Below are 21831 nucleotides of genomic sequence, written 5' to 3' on the forward strand. Positions count from 1 at the left end.
AAATATGAGGCCAACCGTACGCTCAAAATAGCAGCAGGGTAAAACGTATCATATAAATAAAAAACCTGAATGTTATTACGGTACATAAGTTGCTCTACTTACCATAAGAAATACAACCGTAATATACTCGGTATATTAACAAATCTGTGTAAATATTAAAAGATGAATACTGGCAAATATGATAAGAAATGAAGAAACGAAAGATACGTTACTCGAGTGTAATGTAAACAAAGCGCTAACTAAGGCTGCATAACAGCCTACGTATATATATATGTACAAACTGCCACTCAAGTTAATGTTTTGATTAGGTTGTTAAAACGACGTGCCAGTATTTTATTATTATGTTGGAATATTCCTTGACCATTAGTTCTTCTATGGCATAAACAGGCTCATTTGAGGGAAAACGAACCTGCAGTTGATTCACCAGATTCAAACTGGGATCCTTATGATGAAACCGTGAATGATAATTTGTCTGATGAATTGTTTAATTCAAGTGACGATGACTCAAGTCATTTTGAAGGATTTTAAATACATATTTACTATTATATACAAGATTTCATACCATAAATGTTATTGAACAATACCCCGGTAAATACAAAACTGTCAGAGTGAACGCATCCTTCTCAAATACTGTACTACAAATGGCCACGCAATGTTTACACTTGCTGTGCGATTGGGGATTCTTCAAGTTACTTTGATTTTTTTCATTTTATTTAAGGTAATGGAGGTTCTAATGTATTATTATTGTCGTATTACAGTGTGAAATGTTTTTAATACTGGTATTTACATACATAGTTACCTCAACAAGGCTGTCATTGTTATTAGCCGACTGTAGAGCCTGGATTCCTGTACCGATACGCCAAAATAATAAAGATTCACTTTTTGTTACCATTAGATAAGTCGACCCCCTAATTTTGGCATGATTTTTTGGGGCTAAAGGGTCGACTTATACGCCGAAATATACGGTACTGTAAATGTGCTAGTGTGGCAAATACAGTACCCATTACAATAATGTACATACTCTATTTTTACATCAAAAATTTATTTCTTTTTTAAGGGTAATTTTTTAAGCTAACTTTTAAATAAAATTACAGTAACTATAACTTCATTTAAAAGTTAGCTTAATACTTTGGGAGCATGACTAGGGTCATATTTAGTGTTTAAACTCTAGAAATAAGCATTTATTAGCATTTTTAGTTACGTATCAAACTCACACGAATCCTCGCCTTACGCAAGGGGTTCTGGAACCTAACCTCGCATAAGTTCAAGGTATTACTGTATCTTGAATTCTGCCACCAAATTAATGGTATATGAGATATAGAACAAGTAAGTGCAACAAAAATAACAACATACACAAGAACTTATGATCATATTAAAAGGGTTCATGGAACACCAAAAAGAAAAGACAACACTAATAATTTCAACTTACTTTGGCTTTGCCTGTCAGAAGCTATATTTTCTTGTGACCAATGCTGTCTAGGTGAGGCACCACTTGGAGTATGTGCATGAAGTGGCAGTGTACCCAACCCGTTACCTATAGCCTGCAAGCCATACGGCACACTCGAAGAAACGTCTTGACTCCCCATCACTTGAATTTGAAGAATGGGGATAAAGAGGTACTTTTCAGATCTGCATGACAACAAATTTGTGGCTTATTGATAACCAGTTTTCATTTAAATTCCTAGTGTCAACATCCACTGTCTTATCATAGAAGTTTTTGGCACAAGGTGCTTTAACCAAACTGGAAGCTAACCCCATCCTTGGCAATGGTCTAGAGGCTGTCTTTGCATTACTGGCTGGTCTTTTATCTTTAGTGTACAGCTGGTTACCATGAATAACGAAAGGATTCTCATTCTGAACTACCTTTGGAAGATATTTTTCTAGGATTGGAACGTGGGGCACAAGGAGTGACGAATCAAAGCCCACTGCTGGATGAATCGTGAAAAACTCGTTAGCTGAGATTTCTGAACTATCTTCTAATATTCTCGATTTATATGGAATACCTCGCACGGTTTCATCCATGCTATTTTTTCCCAAATCAGTACCTACTTGTTTTGCTTTTGGGTGACAGTGAATATGAGCTTCAAGCCCAACTGAATCTTGTGTGAGTTGCAAAGGTGCAGACCCAGTCCTGAGAACTTTTAACCGTTCCATATGTTTGTTAACAGGACTATCTACATTTTTTTCTGAATTCACAGCGGGTTGCAAGGGAATACGATCTGGGGCTTTGAAGTGTTTTACATGAGATAATGAATTGATGTTCTCCTTTCCTTTCAATTCTTGAAGTTTTTTATTTTGAGTTTTCGATGACATAAGAGCTTCTCTCTTTGCTCTAAGTTCTAAAACTTCTGTACTGGCATCTAACTCAGTTATGTCAGTTGTATTATGAAATTCAGACGTATTCTTGTCGCTGTGAAGAATCTTCTTGATCAAAAACTGAGCATTGTCATTACTAAGAGCACTAGACTTCAAAAGCTGTCTAATTTGTTCCACCCCTAATACCTTTTTGGGATTGAATGTGATGCTATCCTCTATGCTATCTTCGGCAGAATTTGTGCACTTATAACTTGGAACTTTTGGGTTTGGATTTGCTACTGTAGGTCTAGGTTCATCATGGATGTTTTTGTTATTGTCCACAGCTACAGGGTCTTTAGATGTGTCATCATTACTTTTTGAGTGAGTTGAAGAGCAAGTTTTAGACACACTGTTCTTGGGAATTGCACCTTTTGTAGAATCTCTAGAAGCTGTGAAAGTAGTAGATCCTGAACTAGAACTGCCAGATGATTCAGAAGTCGAATGAGATGAAACACATGATGAAGAGCAATCTCCTAAGATATCACTGGACTCTGAATTTGCTTCTGCAACAGAAGGGAAATTTTTACAGATATTCATTCGAAGTTAACTTCATTTGTTAATGATACCATTACATGTAATGGTATCTTGAATATTCTAAACAATCTACAGTACTTTGATCATCAGATGCAAAAATATTACAAAAGTAATACAAAATAATCAGAACAGTTCCCACAATAAGCAATGATCAAAGATCCAGTGACCACAACCTATTTCACCATAAAGAATATTAAAAGAATATTAAATTTTATTCCTTATCAACGTGAAGGATTGTAACATTCTGAAGGGCCACAAGGATGGCACTTCAAGCAAAAGTAACAGCTTTTTACAAAGTAATAGATATTTATGCAATTTCACAAATAAAAAATATGCTACTTTTAATAATGACTGACAATGTGGGAGAATCATGAGAAGTGATGGTATTCCAAATTGGCTATCAAACTTCACCAATTCATTTTGTTACAAATCTGATTAAAAAGTATATAGGTTATCATGTGATTTCTTAAACCTTACCTTCCCAACAGTCCAAGTTTAATAATCATAGCATCAACAATCTTATCCTAAAAGCTGTGAGCAATCAAAACATAGCAACATACACATTTTCAACTGGCGCTGAGTATTTATCATAATGTTAAGACCTCAGGTTTTTAGGTTATGAAAAATACAAATTAGTTAAAAATTTGTCATTTTTACATTAGTGTATTCCGATACTATGGAGTTATTTGCACAACTCATTTTGCAGATAGCCCCACAGAGTTACCTGCAGAATGAATGCCTGTCCTGTGCTCCTCCTGCCTCTCATCAGAGATGATAAGTTTTAGATAAACATAATATATAGTCACTGAGGTAATGGATCTTTTCCATCTGGTTACAGTAGTTGCCACTTCAGCTGATTTATCACCATTCTCATAAAAATTATGAAATAAAACTGCAATTATTCCACATTAAAATTTTTAGGACAATAGTTTTGAAGGGCTCTTTATAACACTTCTAGTCACAGATGGTGCCACATTTCTGTGGTAGCATATTTTCTATGGTAATTTCTGACATATTTGTGATACAGCAGCAAATCTACAGGGTACCTATACATGTCGAATGCACATCCTCAAGAATTTTTTTAATAGGAAGCGCCATTTTAAAAATTTATAAACCTGCCTAGCAAAACTTCAAGCCTTTTATATCAAAGAATATTATACCTAATATAAGATGTGATTTAAGGATGATGGATTGAGAGTAGTTGTGTTACAAATTTTTGAGAAATCTCTCATTTTGCTACAGTGCTATGAAAAGACAATTAAACTGAATAAAAACATGAAATATCTCCAAGCAAACATAAATGCACATGCAATGTATGTCTGCAATAGCTGTATGCCTGTTCTTTAGAAATATTGAGGTGAAAATGACTAGCTCAAGAGAAAAAACACTGGCAATCATGTGATACTGAAATCTATAGTGATAAATATTACTGCAATTATACGCCAAAGGAAAGAACTTACCAGGTTGTAAATACGACTGACCAATGTTACTGACTGAAGTTATTTCTACAAGAGGCACAAGCTTTGCTTCATTATTCGGTGGCGAATCAATTTTTCCCAAACCAAGATCCGGCTGCAAATAAAGTACAAATTATTATTAGCCATGTGAAAACCCTAGTCAGGAAAGCAGAATGCAAGGAACCCAATAGGGTTCTAATTTATGAGTTTGGTCTGATGACCTGGCACTGGAAAACTACAACAGGGAAAGCAGCCTAGTACAGAGAAAGAAATACTGAAGTATAAAATATATATCAGAGAAATACTGAAAGTACAAAATTAAATTGTGAAATGAGACTCAAGTACCCTGTTCACACTTGTGCACTTCCAACAATTCAACTACGAATCTACGATCACTGCATAATTTGGTCACACTTGGAACGATACTTCTAGAAATCTGAGTGATACTTAATCTCATAAAAGGAAAGCAAAAAGAAAGAAAATTGTAAATCAACACATCACTATCTAATGGATGGTAGATATCTGTATAAAAAAAAAATTCCTACAATTCAAGAGAGATCAGTTAGCTTTTGAATTCGAAACAAGGAAATTTATTCAAACAACTCCATTATAAAATGAAAACATGAAAATTCAATTAAATAAAAGGTAGTAGATTGTTCTAATAAAAAATAAATTACTACATACAACATAATGATTGGATGGAAAAGTCAAGCTGCAGCCTTTAAAACTTACCATTTGAAAATAAAATCATCAAATATATTCTTTGCGGCTGCTATGAAAATAAACAGCATTATCATATGTCTTTAATCAAAATAAATGCATAAAAGAGTCAGTTATAAACAGATCATTAAATACTGATTTGAACCATCTTAAAATCATTAAATTTTTTTTACTATTTACTCTACAAACAGGAAATATATCCCTGGTATTAAACATCTGTGCTTATCTTAATCTCATATAACTACAGTGTTATGGACATATCTCTAAGTTTTTGAAATATGTTGTGACACATCCCTCCTTTTCATCAACATAAATGTTTTTTTTACGAGTTATCACTTAGTTTTCCAAACTTTTTTTAATAATGCTACGTATAGAACGCCTCGCCTTCCAGCAGAGTTTTAGTTTTGTTTAATTATAAAAGTAGACAGCCATGCCGTCTCCTGAAGCTACTGTTGTTGGGAGAGTGGGGATGTCGTAGGAATGATATTTTCCGGTCTGACGGAAGCTTAGGGTAAGAGAGGCAGGTCACAAGAGTAGCTTAGGCTTCGAGATGGATTTTAGGGACTTCTACAATAAGACCTATTTTCCTTCCCAATTTGCTGGCGTTGTGTTTACCACCTTTCAGGCAATGCTCGAGGCGGTTTTTGGAAGCCCCGTGATTCGAAAGCAAGGAGTATCGCTCTCAGCGCCGCGAGACGTTATCTCGGACAGAGGTCAAATTGCCAGCCTCCCAGAATTAGGCCTACCCACGACGCACTGGTGGACCCGGACCCCAGACCTGAACAGAGGTCGGACCGCATTCTTCTACAAGGATACCCAGAATATTGCATAAAGGTACGTCTGAAAGTGTAAACTTCAACCCAGCACCTTTTACTACATACGACCTCTTGCTAAATTCATTTCCAATTCTTATTTTACCCCTTCTACATCAGAAGCCCTTTGTCCTCATCGGGAGCCACGTGCTCCCCTTTGTGACTTGTTCAAGACCTAGTTTTCGTGCATACCTCAGTGAACCATTCGAGTTTACCTTCCTCAATATTAGAGAATTAATTAATCAAAGCAAGAAGTCATTTTTTTCTTTCATGTCGTTTAATCTGGGATTCTTTTCCAGATTCCATGAGTCACGTGCCGGCTCTCTGTCCGCAAGTGTGGCCTTAACCACGTGAATGAAAATCAGCTTGAATTGAATGAGACTATAAGCCCCAACGTGGGGGGGCCAATATCATCTAACTTTTCTCCAGGCCAGCACGGGCCTTTTTGTAAATAAATAGGTTTAAAGTAACGAGCTGAGTTGTTTTATGGCGACCTTCCCTCTAAAGAAAGAAAAAATCATAACTATCAGTTTACGGTAAGTTCAAGCAATTCCCTCTTGAAATCCCTCAATCATTTCTGTTTACGTATCTAGCTTCTCCACAAGGCCCTATATACGTAACATTGGCGAATCTTGCCTGGATTGAACCATAGCTTGCTTAAAAAAAGCTTGGAAATCGCGGTTGTTATCCGTTGTAAAACGTAAACTGTAAATTAGTTTTTACAAAAAGTAAATCAAGCACTTGCAGGGAAAGAAGACACACTGACTCACGGTAAGGTATTCCATTCATTAATATGATTATTTATAACCTATGTTAGCTTAAGGTACGTTTAAGTATTTTTATTGTAGAAGTGTTTAAAAGAGCGTAGGTAGAAATCTTATTATTGTAACGGCGAACGCGCCAGAGCTTTATTTTAGCGGCGAGCAAACAATCTGCCCCGCGAATTTTCTGTTACTTTGTGCTGTCCTCGTAGGAGCTCTCACGAACACTGTGGTGCAGATAGATGCCAGAAAGGACCAGATCAAACTAGGAAGTGCTTTGCCAGGTTTATTGCTGTATGAGAAAGCCTAGCTAGTTAGGAGTGTTTTACTAATAGTTTACGGCAAAAGAAGTGTACAATTCTTTTGTCTGTGATATGTTAGGGAATCCATTTTTAACTTAGTTTTCATTCCAAGTGTTGGTAACCGCTTACCTCTCGGCTAATTCAGCTTCGCGCTCTCTCGCGCCTGCGCGGTCTCAACCAACCTTCGTCTCATTCACAGCGGCAGCCATGTTTTTATCACCCTTTAAACATTACCTAAACAATTTAAGCACCATAACGTAAGTCTCACAAAGTTTTAACGTAAATAATATCGATCTTGGTACTAGTATCTATCGTCCTGCCAGAAAAATTAACGTAATTCGCCTTGAATAAGAAAGTAGAATTTTGTGTTGTAAATTGCCTTCGCATTTACAGAGAATCAGCTGTTTTGAACGACATGCTGCGCGCTAGCAGCGCCACCCAGCTCCTCCACGTGTTTCACCTCGCATCGCTCACTCGCGCGCTGAGCGAAAATTTCATTTCACTTCGCACTTAACGTAGCCTCATTCACAATTGTTTGCTAACATCGTTTTAAATCCTTACCGTCATTTCACTGTTTCACGGGGACCTAGTAATCTTACTAAAGTTAACGTAAATCTCAAGTAGAGTAAATCACAAGAATTGTTAACGTAAAACGCGTCGTTGTAAAATTCATATTGAAAACGCAAATCATTCGTAAGCGCGAGCCAGCTACATTAACGTAAAAATCGTTCACCACGAGCGCGTTATCATTTTCATAAAACGTTATCCAAAAGCAATTCTTTCATTAAAAAACGTTAACGTAAGTAATCATTTTTAACGCAAGTTTGCGTCATATTAACGAACAACTAGTAGTTTCATTCAAATATGGGAGTTCATTCATATATCATTTTCACCCTCTCCGAGAGAGAGAGAGAGAGAGAGAGAGAGAAAACCAGAACCCAGTATTCACGAAGCAAGAGTACTACATCTTACCATTAATTATAGCATGCCGAATTAACCTTATTTTAGTCTCTTGTGTCTTTCATTTACACAGCGTGATACGTACGCGCATGTGTCCATTGCAGTTTGCAAGCATTTATTTATTTCATTTACCGAGTACTTCAGCGAGGGACTGAGCATTCCTAAAATTTCCATTACCTGTCGTTGCCGAGTGGTCTTTTCATTTTCTTTATCACGAAAGACTTGCGTATACCGCAAGCACAATTCGCACAGTGTGCCACGCCATTCATTACTTCCAGACAGGGAAGTCGTTACCAGTTTTAGGACTGGCCACCACCAGTGCACGTCAGGTCTTATCATTTTACAGTGCCACTAATTCTTGACACTGTTCACCGACTGGCCGCTGAAGTACTCCCACCTTTTACTTTCTCTCCTCCACCATTACACTCTGCCCCGAACAGAGTGCCATTTCACTTCAGTATATTTAAGTATACTGCAGGTAGTGTCCGGGACACACCAGCACGATACCAGTGCTCCAAGGAACGCCTCCTCATAAGTGCCATTGCACCTGTACAGGCCGTACAGGTAGCCATTAAACCTGCGTGTCCGTCCTTACGGAACGCCCAATTCATTAATGTCCGTGTACAAGGGTCAGTGATCCTTCGGACCAATCAAGGGAACGCCTCCCGAAGTGCCACAATACCAGCACTACTAGTGCTGCCCAAGGAACGCCTCCTCATAAGTGCCGCGCACCTGTACAGACGTACAGGTAGCCCTATACCTGCGTGTCCGTCCTACGGAACGCTCATTCATTATGGAGTATCCACCATTTTGGATCACTGAACCAAGGAACGCCTCCTCATAAGTGCCGTGCACCTGTATTGGACCTACAGGTAGCCCATTCCAACGTCTCCCAAGTTGGGAACGCCCTTAAGTGTGACGTACGCCGTACACTCCATTTGATTTCTTCACCTCTTTAGAAGGTGCCAATCCAGAAGTGCCACCAACTTACGGGACACTTCCCAAGTGCCACCGAGCACCCAGTCTTTTCACTTTTCATTACCACATTGCAGAACCCATTTCCAAGTGAGTGCCACTTTCCACAGTAGGCACTCCTATTCCATTCAGTACCCTTTCCTGGCCATTATTTTCATTTTCTTCCGAGCCTCTACTGTAGCCTAAGGAAATGTCTTCCCCTGCTTCCCGCACTTCTTTGCCGAGAGCTAGAGAAGCTCGGAGCCCTCTAACTCTGGGCAGGGAGGCTGGTTACACTGGACCAGCCCTTGACCAGTGGATAAAGACGCAGCAGGCTGCTGCGCGCCAGCAGGGAAAGGAAGAAAGAGAAGCAGAGAGGAAAGCCGAGAGCAAGAGAGAAAAGAAAGAGCAGCAGAGAGGATAGCCAGAGAAGCGAGAGAAAGAAAAGAGAAGAAGAGAGAAAGCAATGAGCTAGCTCTCCTAGATGACGCAATCTCTCTGCTAGTTTCCAAGCCCCAGACCATGAGCTGGACTCCCGGTAAGAGGTGGTTGCGGAGGTTCTGCACCACTTGTTGTGTGCGTGGGCATGCTGTGGATTCCGACCAGTGCCCAAGTCGGTCTCTACCTTGGGAGGAGAGCTTCCAGGGTGAACTTCTCCAAGGCTACCATGTAGCCCTGCCTGATGAACCGTCTCCTACGGCCTATCAGTGGGTACAAGTCATGGCCGACACCGAAGCCCAGGTCTCCCTTATTTCCAGAAAGGCATTGCCTAGGGGTGCCAAATCCAGACGAACGAAGAAATTCAGTTTGAATGATTGACGGTAACCTCTATTCTGTTCCTTCGGTCCCTTCTGAATGTAAAAATGCCCTTTCTGGACCAGGTGACCAAGGAACCCACATTGTGCCGCCTGGCCGTAGTTGACCAATTCCATGATGTTTATCAGGTAATATTGGGCCGAGATCTACTTAAGCCGTATCTCCCCTGGACGCAGCTCCCACTACTCAGATGCAACCGGATCCCTGCAGCATGCCTCATAAATCAACCCTCAATTTTAGATTCGAAGGCTAGTGCCTCCGATGTCCCAGACATCCTTTATTTGTGAACCTGGCCCTGACCCAGTGTCAGAGCCAGACGTTTCTTCTCCCGCATCATCTCAGCCTCTTACCATTTTACCACCTACCTCCTCCACTTTGGAAGAGGTAAGCCCACCAGTTAACCCCAGAATTGTTTCCGAGGGTGATTCAACAGAGGTTTCCTTAACCTCCCCACGTCAAATCACTGCCAGAGAGGACTCTTCACCTGTGCCAGAGCACACTGCCAGCCTTGGTGACTCCGCAGATTCGCAACCTGTGGGGCCATCTCGGCCTTATCATCCAGTGCCACGGAAGAGGTTCTGGAACAAGTTCTGCCGAGACTGTGGCCGCAAGGGTCACATGTCTGCAAATTACGGAGGGTGCGCGAACCACAATATTCCGGCCATCGCAATGGCCGTCACCAATCCTTCTTCTCTAGGACCCCCAGCTAAGGGCCCTATAACCGTCGCACCCCTCCAAAGCCATTATCAGCCAAGCCACGTCAGAGCCTACGACGACTCTGGCGCTCAAATCTCCCTGATACGGGAAGACAGAATCCCCCGAGGGGCTACCGTCGATAGACGACAACTAATCACCATCGAAGGTATCAACCATATCAAGCTGATCCTTCAACCGTGCAATTGAGAGTCACCCGACCTCATTTCTCCAAAGTTTGTACCCTTGCAGTTGCAAGCTACATTCCAGGAGGTTACGACCTCCTCCTAGGGCAAGACATGAAGTCTCCCTCGCATTCCAAAAAGCCTAGGGGTCCTAACCCCACAACAAATCACTCCAAGGCAAGGAGTCATCGAAATTCTACTTCCTCTAGGAAGTATGTCCACCAACAGTCTCCCCCGTTACCAAGGAGGGAGATTGACCATTCGCAGTTCCGTTGCAAAACCTGTAACGTAATAGGGCACTCTACTAATTGGCCTAGGTGCCCTAGCAAACTACCAGCAGCGGACACTGTCCATTTTCCACAAGGCCTAGCTTCACAAGAGACAGGAGCCTCTGTCTCCCATTCCAAGGGCACGCTGAGAGGTATTGCACCTCCGGTACCCGCCACAGGTCCAGTCGACCTCAACTCTCTGCCAGTGCCACTTGGCAGCACTGAGCAGTACCAAGCTCCGTCCAGCCTGGACGTAGAGCCACCACCGAACTTGACCTCTGCGCCTGGCCCCGAGCTAGCGCCGGCGCCTAACCTTATCAAGGATCCTCCTACAGGAGATCCTCCAACAGGCATGGAGCTTACCACAGCCCATGGCCAATCACTAGTTCCTTCTTCTTCATCCTTCCCTCTGTCGCCCGAGGATTGAACCTCCGGCAGACCTTACCTTTGTACCTCCTCTGGAAAACCAGGAACTGCCCGACCAGGAGTCGCCTGGAGTTTTCCCCTCACGACGGTTGCCGCAGCAGCCGGAGTGAGGGCCTCCCCTGCAGTAGGTTCCACCTCTACGACGGTTGCTGCAGAGACCGAAGTAGGGTGTTCTCCTGCAATCCCTCAGGCTACCACTGCCTCTGCTCCTGCCGGCGTTTCTGGCCTTTCCCCCAGAGTCGGTGCCTCCGTCTACTCCAAGGGACTGTATAGCCAGGTCCCCTGGAGGAATAAGAAGAAGAAGAAGAAGGGACGTCATTTAACAAACTACACAAAAAAGAGCCACATGCTCTCCTTGACACCTGTGCCCGAGGTACAGTGTCGCATTCATTTTGCAGAATGATCCTGGCACCTACCCAGAGGAGGTAGCCAGCCTGATCTGCCAGTAGCACTAACCCTCTAACCCTAGCCATTGTAATACTAACCCTCACTTAAATATAATTACCTCATTGCATTTCCCTCTGGTAAATTAACCACTCATCATCCCCACGCATCATTACATCTCATTATGTATTTTAACAGTTCCGTCGCTGAACTACTGCTGTGCGTACCACACTCTGGAATGATTGCGTCTTCATTTAACTGTATTGAGTAGGTTAGGCTAATGATTTAGTACCAGGGCATTAGGTTAGTAGCAAGTAGAATTTTCAAGTAACCTTATCTAGGGGTGGGTGAGTAGACTGTCGTCACAAGACAACCTGTATTATTTATTAGGCTAGACTACATCACTATATTAAGTTTGTACACTTAGCATCTTTGCCTATAGTTAGGTAGGCCATTGTAGTCAGCCGTATCGCTGCTCAAAAACTTCAAGTTAGAGTAGGAGAACTGGGTTGTCGAGGCGATCAACTTATTTAAGCAACCAACCACCTTCACGCCCGAAAGGGAGTGAATGCCTTTTTAACAGGGGGAGCTGCTACGTTTATAGAACGCCTCGCCTTCCCAGCAGAGTTTTAGTGTTTTGTTTAATTATAAAAGTAGCAGCCATGCCGTCTCCTGAAGCTACTGTTGTTGGGAGAGTGGGGATGTCGTAGGAATGATATTTCCGGTCTGACGGAAGCTTAGGGTAAGAGAGGCAGGTCACAGAGTAGCTAGGCTTCGAGATGGATTTTAGGGACTTCTACAATAAGACCTATTTTCCTTCCAATTTGCTGGCGTTGTGTTTACCACCTTTCAGGCAATGCTCGAGGCGGTTTTTGGAAGCCCCGTGATTCGAAAGCAAGGAGTATCGCTCTCAGTCGGCCGCGAGACGTTATCTCGGACAGAGGTCAAATTGCCAGCCTCCCAGAATTAGGCCTACCCACGACGCACTGTAGGACCCGGACCCCCACCTGAACAGAGGTCGGACCGCATGTTCTTCTACAAGGATACCCAGAATATTGCATAAAGGTTACGTCTGAAAGTGTAAACTTCAACCCCCGCACCTTCAACCCAGCACCTTTTCTTATACCATACGCACTCTTGCTAAATTCATTTCCAATTCTTATTTTACCCCTTCTACATCAGAAGCCCTTTGTCCTCATCGGGCCACGTGCTCCCCTTTGTGACTTGTTCAAGACCTAGTTTTCGTGCATACCTCAGTGAACCATTCGAGGTTTACCTTCCTCAATATTAGAGAATTAATTAATCAAAGCAAGAAGTCATTTTTTCTTTCATGTCGTTTAATCTGGGATTCCTTTTCACAGATTCCATGAGTCACGTGCCGGCTCTCTGTCCGCAAGTGTGCCTTAACCGCCACGTGAATGAAATCAGCTTGAATTGAATGAGACTATAAGCCCCAACGTGGGGGGGGGGGGCCAATATCATCTAACTTTTCTCCAGGCCAGCACGGGCCTTTTTGTAAATAAATAGGTTTAAAAGTAACGAGCTGAGTTTTTCTGGCGACCTTCCCTCTAAAGAAAGAAAAATCATAACTATCAGTTTACGGTAAGTTCAAGCAATTCCCTCTTGAAATCCCTCAATCATTTCTGTTTACGTATCTAGCTTCTCCACAAGGCCCTATATACGTAACATAACCATCTCTTGCATCAACGATCCATTTGTGTCATAAACCCTATTATTATTATTATTGAAAGTAATTGCTGCCTCAGCTGTGTAATTTTATAAAGGTTCTTCTCTATTTTTCTAATTATTGTTTTTCTCATTGTTGCTTAAAATGGTGAGCAATGCACCAAAAAAGGTTGGCATGTCTCAAATAAGTAATAGTCAAGAGTCGATTTTGACTACCGGCTTCCGGTAGTCAAATTCTCAGGGTATATCCCATAGAGTTTATTGAAGGCAAAATTCTATTCTATTCCTTTTGTGAGCCGCAACATTTCATCTGAGACTCCAGACATCCTCTTAGGTGAAGGTAGATGATGGACTGAAGTGAGTGTGTGTGTCTGTCTGTTTTTATTGTGGCGGTGCAACGGGGGCCTTCATGCCTATGCTTTTTCATTGGCTAATGAATGGCGAGCTGCTTTACAATTGGCTGCCTGGTTGCGGGCGAAACCAGCTCCTGAGCGCATGCTCAACAGGCATACAGATCTTCTCGCTGCATGTCGTCATGCTGGGCTCCATTTCGATTGTTAAATGGCTGCGTGACGCCACTGGCGTTGTGGATAATGCAGTCGCGGGAGACTATGTCTCAGTGGGCGGTGAGGGTGTGATTCTTGATGGGCCCTTCTTGGGCGTGACAGGGGCCATAAAGAATCATGCCCTCACCGCCCATCGAGAGACAATCTCCCGCCACTGTACTATCTACAACACCAGGATAATAGGGAGATCACCCGACCCTCACCATCTGCGCCTTCTGGAGATGTTACTCATCTAGGAGCAAAAGCCCTCCATCAATACGACACAAGAGGCCTTTTTGCTCTCGACCTGTATGCAAAGGAACGCACCAGTAACGGCAAACATCACCATATCACTGCATGAAAACGCCCCAGTTCAAGAGGGAAATAACACTGAAGACGACTTTAATACCATGAGTAATACCCGCAGTGGCGTCATGCAGCCATTGAACAATCGAAACGAAGCCCAGCGTGATGACATGTAGCTGAGAAGATCGGCATGCCTGTTGAGTATACGCTCAGGAGCTGGTTTCAGCCTGCAGCCAGGCAGCCAATCGTAAAGCAGCTCGCCATTCATTAGCCAATGAAAAAGCAGTGGCATGAAGGCCCCTGCTGCACCGCCACAATAAAAGTAGACAGACTCACCCTCTCACTTCACTCCATCACCTACCTTCGCCTAAGAGGATGTCTGAAGTCTCAGATGAAATGTCACGGCCCCACAAAAGGAACAGAATTGAATTTTACCTTCAATAAACTCTACGGGATATACCCTGAGAATTTTACAACTGCCACCGGGTTTTTAATAAAATTAAATAGACTTTGACTATTACTTATTTGAGATATGGCAACCTGCAGTGTGTTGCTCACCAGTTTAAGCAACAATGAGAAAACAATATAATTAGAAAAATAGAGAAGAACCTTTATAAAATTAACACAGCTGAGGCAGCAATTACTTTCAATAAAGCTTGTTTAAAAGAGAGTTTACTTCCAGCATATTATCATTCAGTAGATGAAGCCTATTCATATGGAAAAAGCCCACAAGACCCATTGACTTGGAATTCAAACTTCCAAAGAATATAGTATTCATTAGAAAGTAACAAAAGATAAAGGGAAATACAGAAATCCCAAGAACATCACTTCACTAGTAAATGAAATGGTCAGGTGGGTTGGGAAGTTTACTACTATCTACATTCTACACTATATAATAAGAGCCCGAAGAGAGAGAGAGAGAGAGAGAGAGAGAGAGAGAGAGAGAGAGAGAGAGAGAGAGAGAGATTCAAATTAATAATCCTGTACTTACCCTGTCCTCGCTACCACTGTTTCCTAAAGATCCTAATGATTCACTTCTCATCTTAATATAATCTGCAATATGCATTTTGTTACCTGGAACAAGCAAGTCTTGCTCTGCACTATGGATCCAAGATGGCCTGGAATGAGATCACATAAAAAATATGAACAAGAGATGTAAATTCTGTGGATTACAATGAATTAAAGAATCTTTCACAATAATAATAATATCTGAGTAAGTCATACGGTTGGGAAAAAAGCATTCTATCATCTGCATATATGGGCTTCTCCTTTCAACACAAAATAATAAAAAAAAATTCAAACCCTAATCACCACAGATGGCTACTCAGTTCAGAATAACTGTCATTGTTAAGCTCATCCTGGCTTTTCTGAATTACTAACGGAATAGCAAGAAAAAAGATCAACAGAGCTAACCAGATGATCATGGAAAGAAGGCATCACTCACAATCTGGATCAGACAAAAAAAAAAAAAAAAAAAAAAAAGAAGAAGAAGAAGAAGAAGAAGAAGAAGAAGAAGAAGAAGAAGAAGAAGAAGAAGAAGAAGAAGAAGAAGAAGAAGAAGAAGAAGTAAGTTCACAACAGAATATGACAAAAAAAAAAAAAAAAAAAAAAAAAAAAAAAAAAAATAGTAGTAGTATTTCACAACAGAGTATGACTAATCTAATAAAGGGAAAGTTCAACATAAAAACTCTCAAGGTGATAGGCACTTTATTCGCGCACACAAACTATCAGACAACTGCCATATGACAACTCTATTAGGGACCTCAATAAAATACTTCATAAAAATAAAGCCTAGCTATCAAACTCCTTTACCTTGCTTCAGTTTTTACTTTCCAGATAAAGAGGGGCTAGCCTCTGCAGTATTTACAATGCATGCATCATAAATAATCTGTTTCATCTCACTGTTCTCAATACCTGTTCAACAGTATAGCATGTCTAAAAATAAAAAAAATTCATCTCTCTTCTAGTTTTTTTTCCCACAACTGTGTTACTCAACTCTCCCTTCTCCATTTGTTCTTGAACACTTCAGACATCAAGCATTCTTTACTCCTTGTACATAATGCTATCTTGAGTAACTCCTATGAATTTTTGTTACAATCTATACATGGTATGGTGTTGATCCCAACATTTATCTTACAGCATCAAGATTCTTTTATTATTCATTAAAGTTTCACAGCTGAAAACCCTTATGCCTGCATCAGCAAACTAGAGAGGGTTCCAAAGAGATATCAGTCAGCAGAGATAGAAAAGTTATGGGACAAGGTGACAACTAAATAAATATGAGGACACAGACAATAAAACACACATCTGCAATCAGGAGGCATCTACACTTACACATCAGAAGATTCCACAACTGCACTAGGCAAACCAATCCATACTTTAGTTGTAGCCAAGATCCTAGCAAGCTAGGTAGTATAAAACCTGATACTACATAATGACATGCAGTTTACAGTAGCAGTCTGTATAATGTTGCAAGCAAAAACAGCTAGTTCAGGCAAAAAGGACAGATGAAGTTTGTCATGGTAAATTTGATACAACAAATATAATGAACTAACTTTATGGCTATGCCACAAATCAACATTAAGAGTTGGCAAAATACACCTAACTGATGACCTAATTTGTCCAAGAGTTAGTGTGTGATATGAGAGTCCTTATGGGGAAAAATCATTATTACTATACATTTTCACCTTCAGGCAGGAGGATGTAAAAGGATCTCAACTGCTATACAGATTTTGCTCATGAAGGGAAGATCCTTTTTAATATGGTATTTTCATAATAAAATTAAGTTTCATATATACTTACGAAGGAACTACACACAAAAATTTGAAAAGCACGCGGCAGCACTACTTTCGCTGGCGCAGGTGGCTCCCTGCCCTCTATCAGGGGGCAATAGGAAAACAACACAACAGAGAATTATCACTTCTTTCCGGATTTTATGTCTATGAGGTAAGGAGGGAGGGCTCCAATTTATAGTTATTGGTAAATATGTATGAATATTAATTTTATTATAAAAATATATAAAAATACCATCTTCATACAAGTAAGTACATAGCTGAATTCTGCATTCATAGGTGGTGGGTTTATTATTATTATAAAGGATTAGTTTATACAGACCTCTAAGCCTAATAAAGGCTTTTCTCAGGCTGGTTGATAGGTGGTGGGATATATGAACATTTACTGTTCCAAAAATTGTCAGGATTGAAGCTGAATTTGAAACATGAATTCTGTTACCATGGGTAAAATGCTTGTCATTTTAGCTGGTAAGAGAGATATAGCAAGTGATCACTGCCTCTGGTCAGTGCTCATCTTGACCTGTAGTGACTTAGCAGAGTGGCCACAAGTGGTCTCTTGTTTAAAGAGGAAGCTTTTGCCAATCAGGTTTTATGGAGATTGTCTAGTGCCAAATTTTCAGCGCCGATACATACCTAACAGAGGTGGCACTAACTGGTTATCGCTGATTTTTGGTTATCAACAATTTTTGCTTGTCATCAAGATGTCAGAACGGAATCCCCACTGACAACTGGGGACTGCCCGTAAAGAAGTATCTCGAATACCCCAAAGCATAAGAGCGCCTCAGCTGCGTGGTTGGTATGGTATTAGCGTCCCACCTCCGTGGTCACGGGTTCGATTCTCAGCCATTTCATTGAGGAGTGAGAGATGTGTATTTCTGGTGATAGAAGTTCAATCTCAACGTGGTTCGGAAGTCACGTAAAGCCGTTGGTCCCGTTGCTGAATAACCACTGGTTCCATGCAACGTAAAAACACCATACAAACAAACAAACAACCAGAGCATAAGATTACGTTGCCCTTGGCCACCTCGGGTACAGTACCAGAAAACAAACAGACCAGACAACTCTGACAACTACACTGCAAAATAATTAAAAACCATAACCCTACCAATAGACTGGTGGGTTCTCAGTACAACGTACATCCCAGCCTTCCCAAAGACTTAACAACTACTTCAAGGCAAAGAGGAAAAGGAAGGGATTCATCCTATGCCCCTTCACCTAGCACCATGTGAGCTACTAATAACTTGGTCTAAGTACTGCTGATTCTCAAAAAACTGCAGTGTCTTTCATATAGTGAGGTCACGTAAGTGGAATTAACCTATCCAGTAGGTTGACTGGAGGATCGCTGAAGTGACATATGCCTGAAAGCATACGACGGTGGTGACCATTCTGATCTCGTGTGTCCTCACCTTAAAGTTAGGCAGTACTTCTTGAATCTGTGAATGCGGCTCTGAGATAAGGTTTCTCAAAAATATGACAATGCATTTTTGACAAGGTCAAGAGGGATTTTTAACAGAGTACTAGAGATTACTGGACAGAACCTCTGATTCCCTTGTTCTGTCTAGATAATACCTAAGAACCCTGATTGTGACAAAGGGGGGGTTGGACCCTTTCCTCCTCTTCCTCACCAAGGACGTCCATAAGATTTTTAATGATAAATGAGCACGGCCTACAGTTGGATGGTGTCTCATTTTTGGCTGGGAAACCTAGTGTAAAGGCACAGACTGTGTTTCCTTGTGCAAACCCAATCCGCTTGTCTATGGCTTGTAGCTCACTCACTGGTTTTGACAGTGGCCACAGCTACGAGAAGGAGTTTTTCTTTGTCAAGTTTTTAAAAGACGTGAAACAGCGTAGCAGCTCAAAAGTTGGCCCCATTAACCACTTTAGGATTACAGTTAAACCTGGTTTTCATACGCCTCTCTTTTCGTATTTTGGTTTTTGTAGATTTTTTATACAAAATTTTTTCTCGGCATCATACGTTTACTTGGTCTTCATAAACTTGGAAACGCTCCATCTGGGGCCTAACGCATGACAGGCCCTATATCAAGCACACAAAACAATGCATCCCATCTTCTTTTGTGACCCATTCTGCTTTTGTGTTTTTTTATTTGAGTGCAACTGCTTATAAGCCAACAGGGAACCAAAGGAAGTTCCAAGTGCTGGCCCTTCTGTAAAAAAGGCGAGAAACACAATAGAATTTAAGAAAGAACTCGTAGCAAAGCGTTGGAGGAAGTTGCATGGTGATCTCAGTGAGAAAATGCCTGCAACAAGCACCGCTGTTAGTGAATTTAAGACCAGCAGAGGCTGGTTTGAAAAATTCAGAGAAAACAAATGGCATACATAATGCACCTACAAGGTGGAATGATGTAAAAATTTGTGAATTATCATCCAAACAAAGAAGTTGTAATCCATGTCTCCAATATGTTTCAATGACAATGATGTGTTTAACTTTATGCAAATTTTAAAGAAATGCCAGAAACAAATGTCTCTGGACAGTTTTGTTGTGCGACTGGGGTCCAGCAACTCTCAAGCTGGTCCAAGTGCCAGTAAAAAAAACAAAGTCGATAAGTAACCTCAGATAGTGCCAGTAAAAAACGAAGAGAAGTAACCCCAGATAGGTCCCTGATACCTGAAGTGCTTCCAGAGGGAGATTCCCCTTTCAAACAATAACCTCTCCGTCTTCCATACACTAACAAGTGTTTTCCATAAAGGTAAGTTGATGTTTAAATGTTCATTTATTAATTTCATTAGTCATTTATATTTATTTCTCATTGTTTTCTGTTATGGTAACTGTGTTTTATCCCAATAATGTGTATTTTTTGTCAATTATTTTTTTTTGGGGGTTCTGGAACACAGTACTAATTGTATTTTACATTATTCCTTATGGGAATTATTGTTTCAGTTTTTAAGTTTTGGATCTCGTGGGAGGTTATGGAACAAATTATGTAAAAAAAACCAAGGTTCCACTGTATCATACAAGAGAAGGGTACACTGAAGGAGTAAATGATGTAATATCAACAATAATTTTGGGTTTAGAAACGGTCTTCCTTTTCCTATCTCTATTTCGTTTCATTAAATAAGATTGGAAAACCTTTCACTTTTTTCGTCCCAATCCTTACATTCATCCCACATCAGGTCCTTTGAACAAACTTGTCCTCTATAGTTAGAGCAAATAGTGTGGGAGTCATAAGTTGCTTTAGTCAAGTGGGTTCTGCAACTCTCCCTACAATATCTAACGCTTTAGGAAATAGAGTTCGACACCGTTAATCGTCACAATCGGAACAAAAAATGTCTAGGTTAAGCTGTAGGCCACCAAGAACTCAGTACATCACCAAATCCTGAAATATCCCAAAAAGGCAATGAGCACTATTCAAAAACACAGCTGCAATACTTCGACGTTATAGCGATGATTGGCAGAAAAGTGATAATTCTTTGTTGTGTTGTTTTCTATCGTTCCCCATGCAGGGTGGACCTGCATTAGTGAAAGTAGTTCTGCCACAAGCTTTCCAAATTTTGATCTGCCACAAAAGTGGAGTTTAGCAATATAGTTACCTGGTAAGTTACTTATATCAAATACTACCATATATTAATGCATAACCAACCTCATGGGATAATTCTCACACACGAAAACCAAAAACTAAAATACCTGACTGTGATCTCTCCAATTTCATGTAATCCAGAAAAGCATGAATATTCCAATTCCACTCCAGCACATGATTCCTCCTGCATAAACATGTTTCTCCTGGCATTTTCTTCATCCTCTTGATCCAAAAATTCTTTGTTAATATCGTGAAAACTTTCCCCATTCAATATGCTTACCAGATCGTCCTGATTATTTTGAAGCCAGTCTTGTTCTTCTTCCCTGTAAGGTAATGTGAGGTTAATACTAGCATTGTAGAGGCAACTGAAGGAATTACCAATTATAAGAAAACCTCCCACCTAAATAGAAATATAGACACCACCCTACTTACAAACGAACTACATTCCACATGGCCATTTGTATGTTGAAATTTTTGCTGTTGGTTACCGTACTCTTCTGTCTATTTAAGTATACAGTGGACCCTCCTTAATTTGCATTCTCAGGATTCGCGGGACTCACACATTCGCGGATTTTCTCTCGGGAACGTTTCCCCGGATTGGATTCATGGAAAATTCGCATGTTCACAGTAATTTTTCTATGAAATATCCACAAATTCCTGGTTTTTATTATCAATTTCATCATAAAATGCACTTTTTGTGATAAAACTATTAAAAAAACCAAGTATGAACATTTTTAGTGGGTTTTTCTTGAGTTTTAACTAATAAAATAGGATGTTTTTAGCATTTTTGCAGGGGTTCCAAACATTCGTTCTAACTATTCACGGGGGGGGGGGGCTCGTGTGTGTGTGTGTGTGTGTGGGTGTGTGTGTGTGTGTGTGTGTGTGTGTGTGTGTGTGTGTGTGTGTGTGTGTTTGCATCCCCCCCCGCGAATATTGGGGGGGGGGGGGGGGGGGGGACTGGGGGGGGGGGGGGGGGGGGGGGACCACTGTAGTATGATAAAAAATCAAGACAACTGTAACGTTTTTCATCCTGAAGCAATACACTGTACATGTATGCATGTATGCACAGAATAGGCACACAAAACAAAATTGTTAACTTACGAGTAGCAAAGGGGAACCCTCTAAACACAATTTTAATTTGTGATCCATTTGTTTGTAAATAGAGTGTGGCTGTTTAGTGCATTCATCTCTCAACATGGAATCCAATGTGACTCAAGCTATAAATATTCACAATTTGCACTAATAGTACCAGTTCACCGTCTATTCGCAGACTGTTTGTTTGTTTGTTTATATGGTGCTTTTACGTTGCATGGAACCAGTGGTTATTCAGCAACTGGA

The 21831-nt window shown here is 40.8% G+C and overlaps 2 protein-coding genes across 2 annotated transcripts in view; one reads left to right on the forward strand and one right to left on the reverse strand.

Moving 5' to 3' along the window:
* Positions 1 to 21831, forward strand: part of LOC135213918 (centrosomal protein of 192 kDa-like) — a 203154-nt gene that overhangs the window by 56544 nt on the left and 124779 nt on the right. The gene's annotated exons all lie outside the window — the stretch shown is intronic.
* Positions 1624 to 20951, reverse strand: LOC135213753 (uncharacterized). The gene is made up of 5 exons (XM_064247881.1): positions 20926 to 20951; positions 20601 to 20816; positions 15157 to 15283; positions 4350 to 4461; positions 1624 to 2858 (listed from the first exon to the last, which is right to left on the reverse strand). Exons 1-5 carry the CDS (start codon positions 20949 to 20951, stop codon positions 1624 to 1626), a joined length of 1716 nt encoding a protein of 571 aa, XP_064103951.1.

This window comes from Macrobrachium nipponense, chromosome 43 (assembly GCF_015104395.2).
Source record: "Macrobrachium nipponense isolate FS-2020 chromosome 43, ASM1510439v2, whole genome shotgun sequence".
NCBI classification, from domain to species: domain Eukaryota; kingdom Metazoa; phylum Arthropoda; class Malacostraca; order Decapoda; family Palaemonidae; genus Macrobrachium; species Macrobrachium nipponense.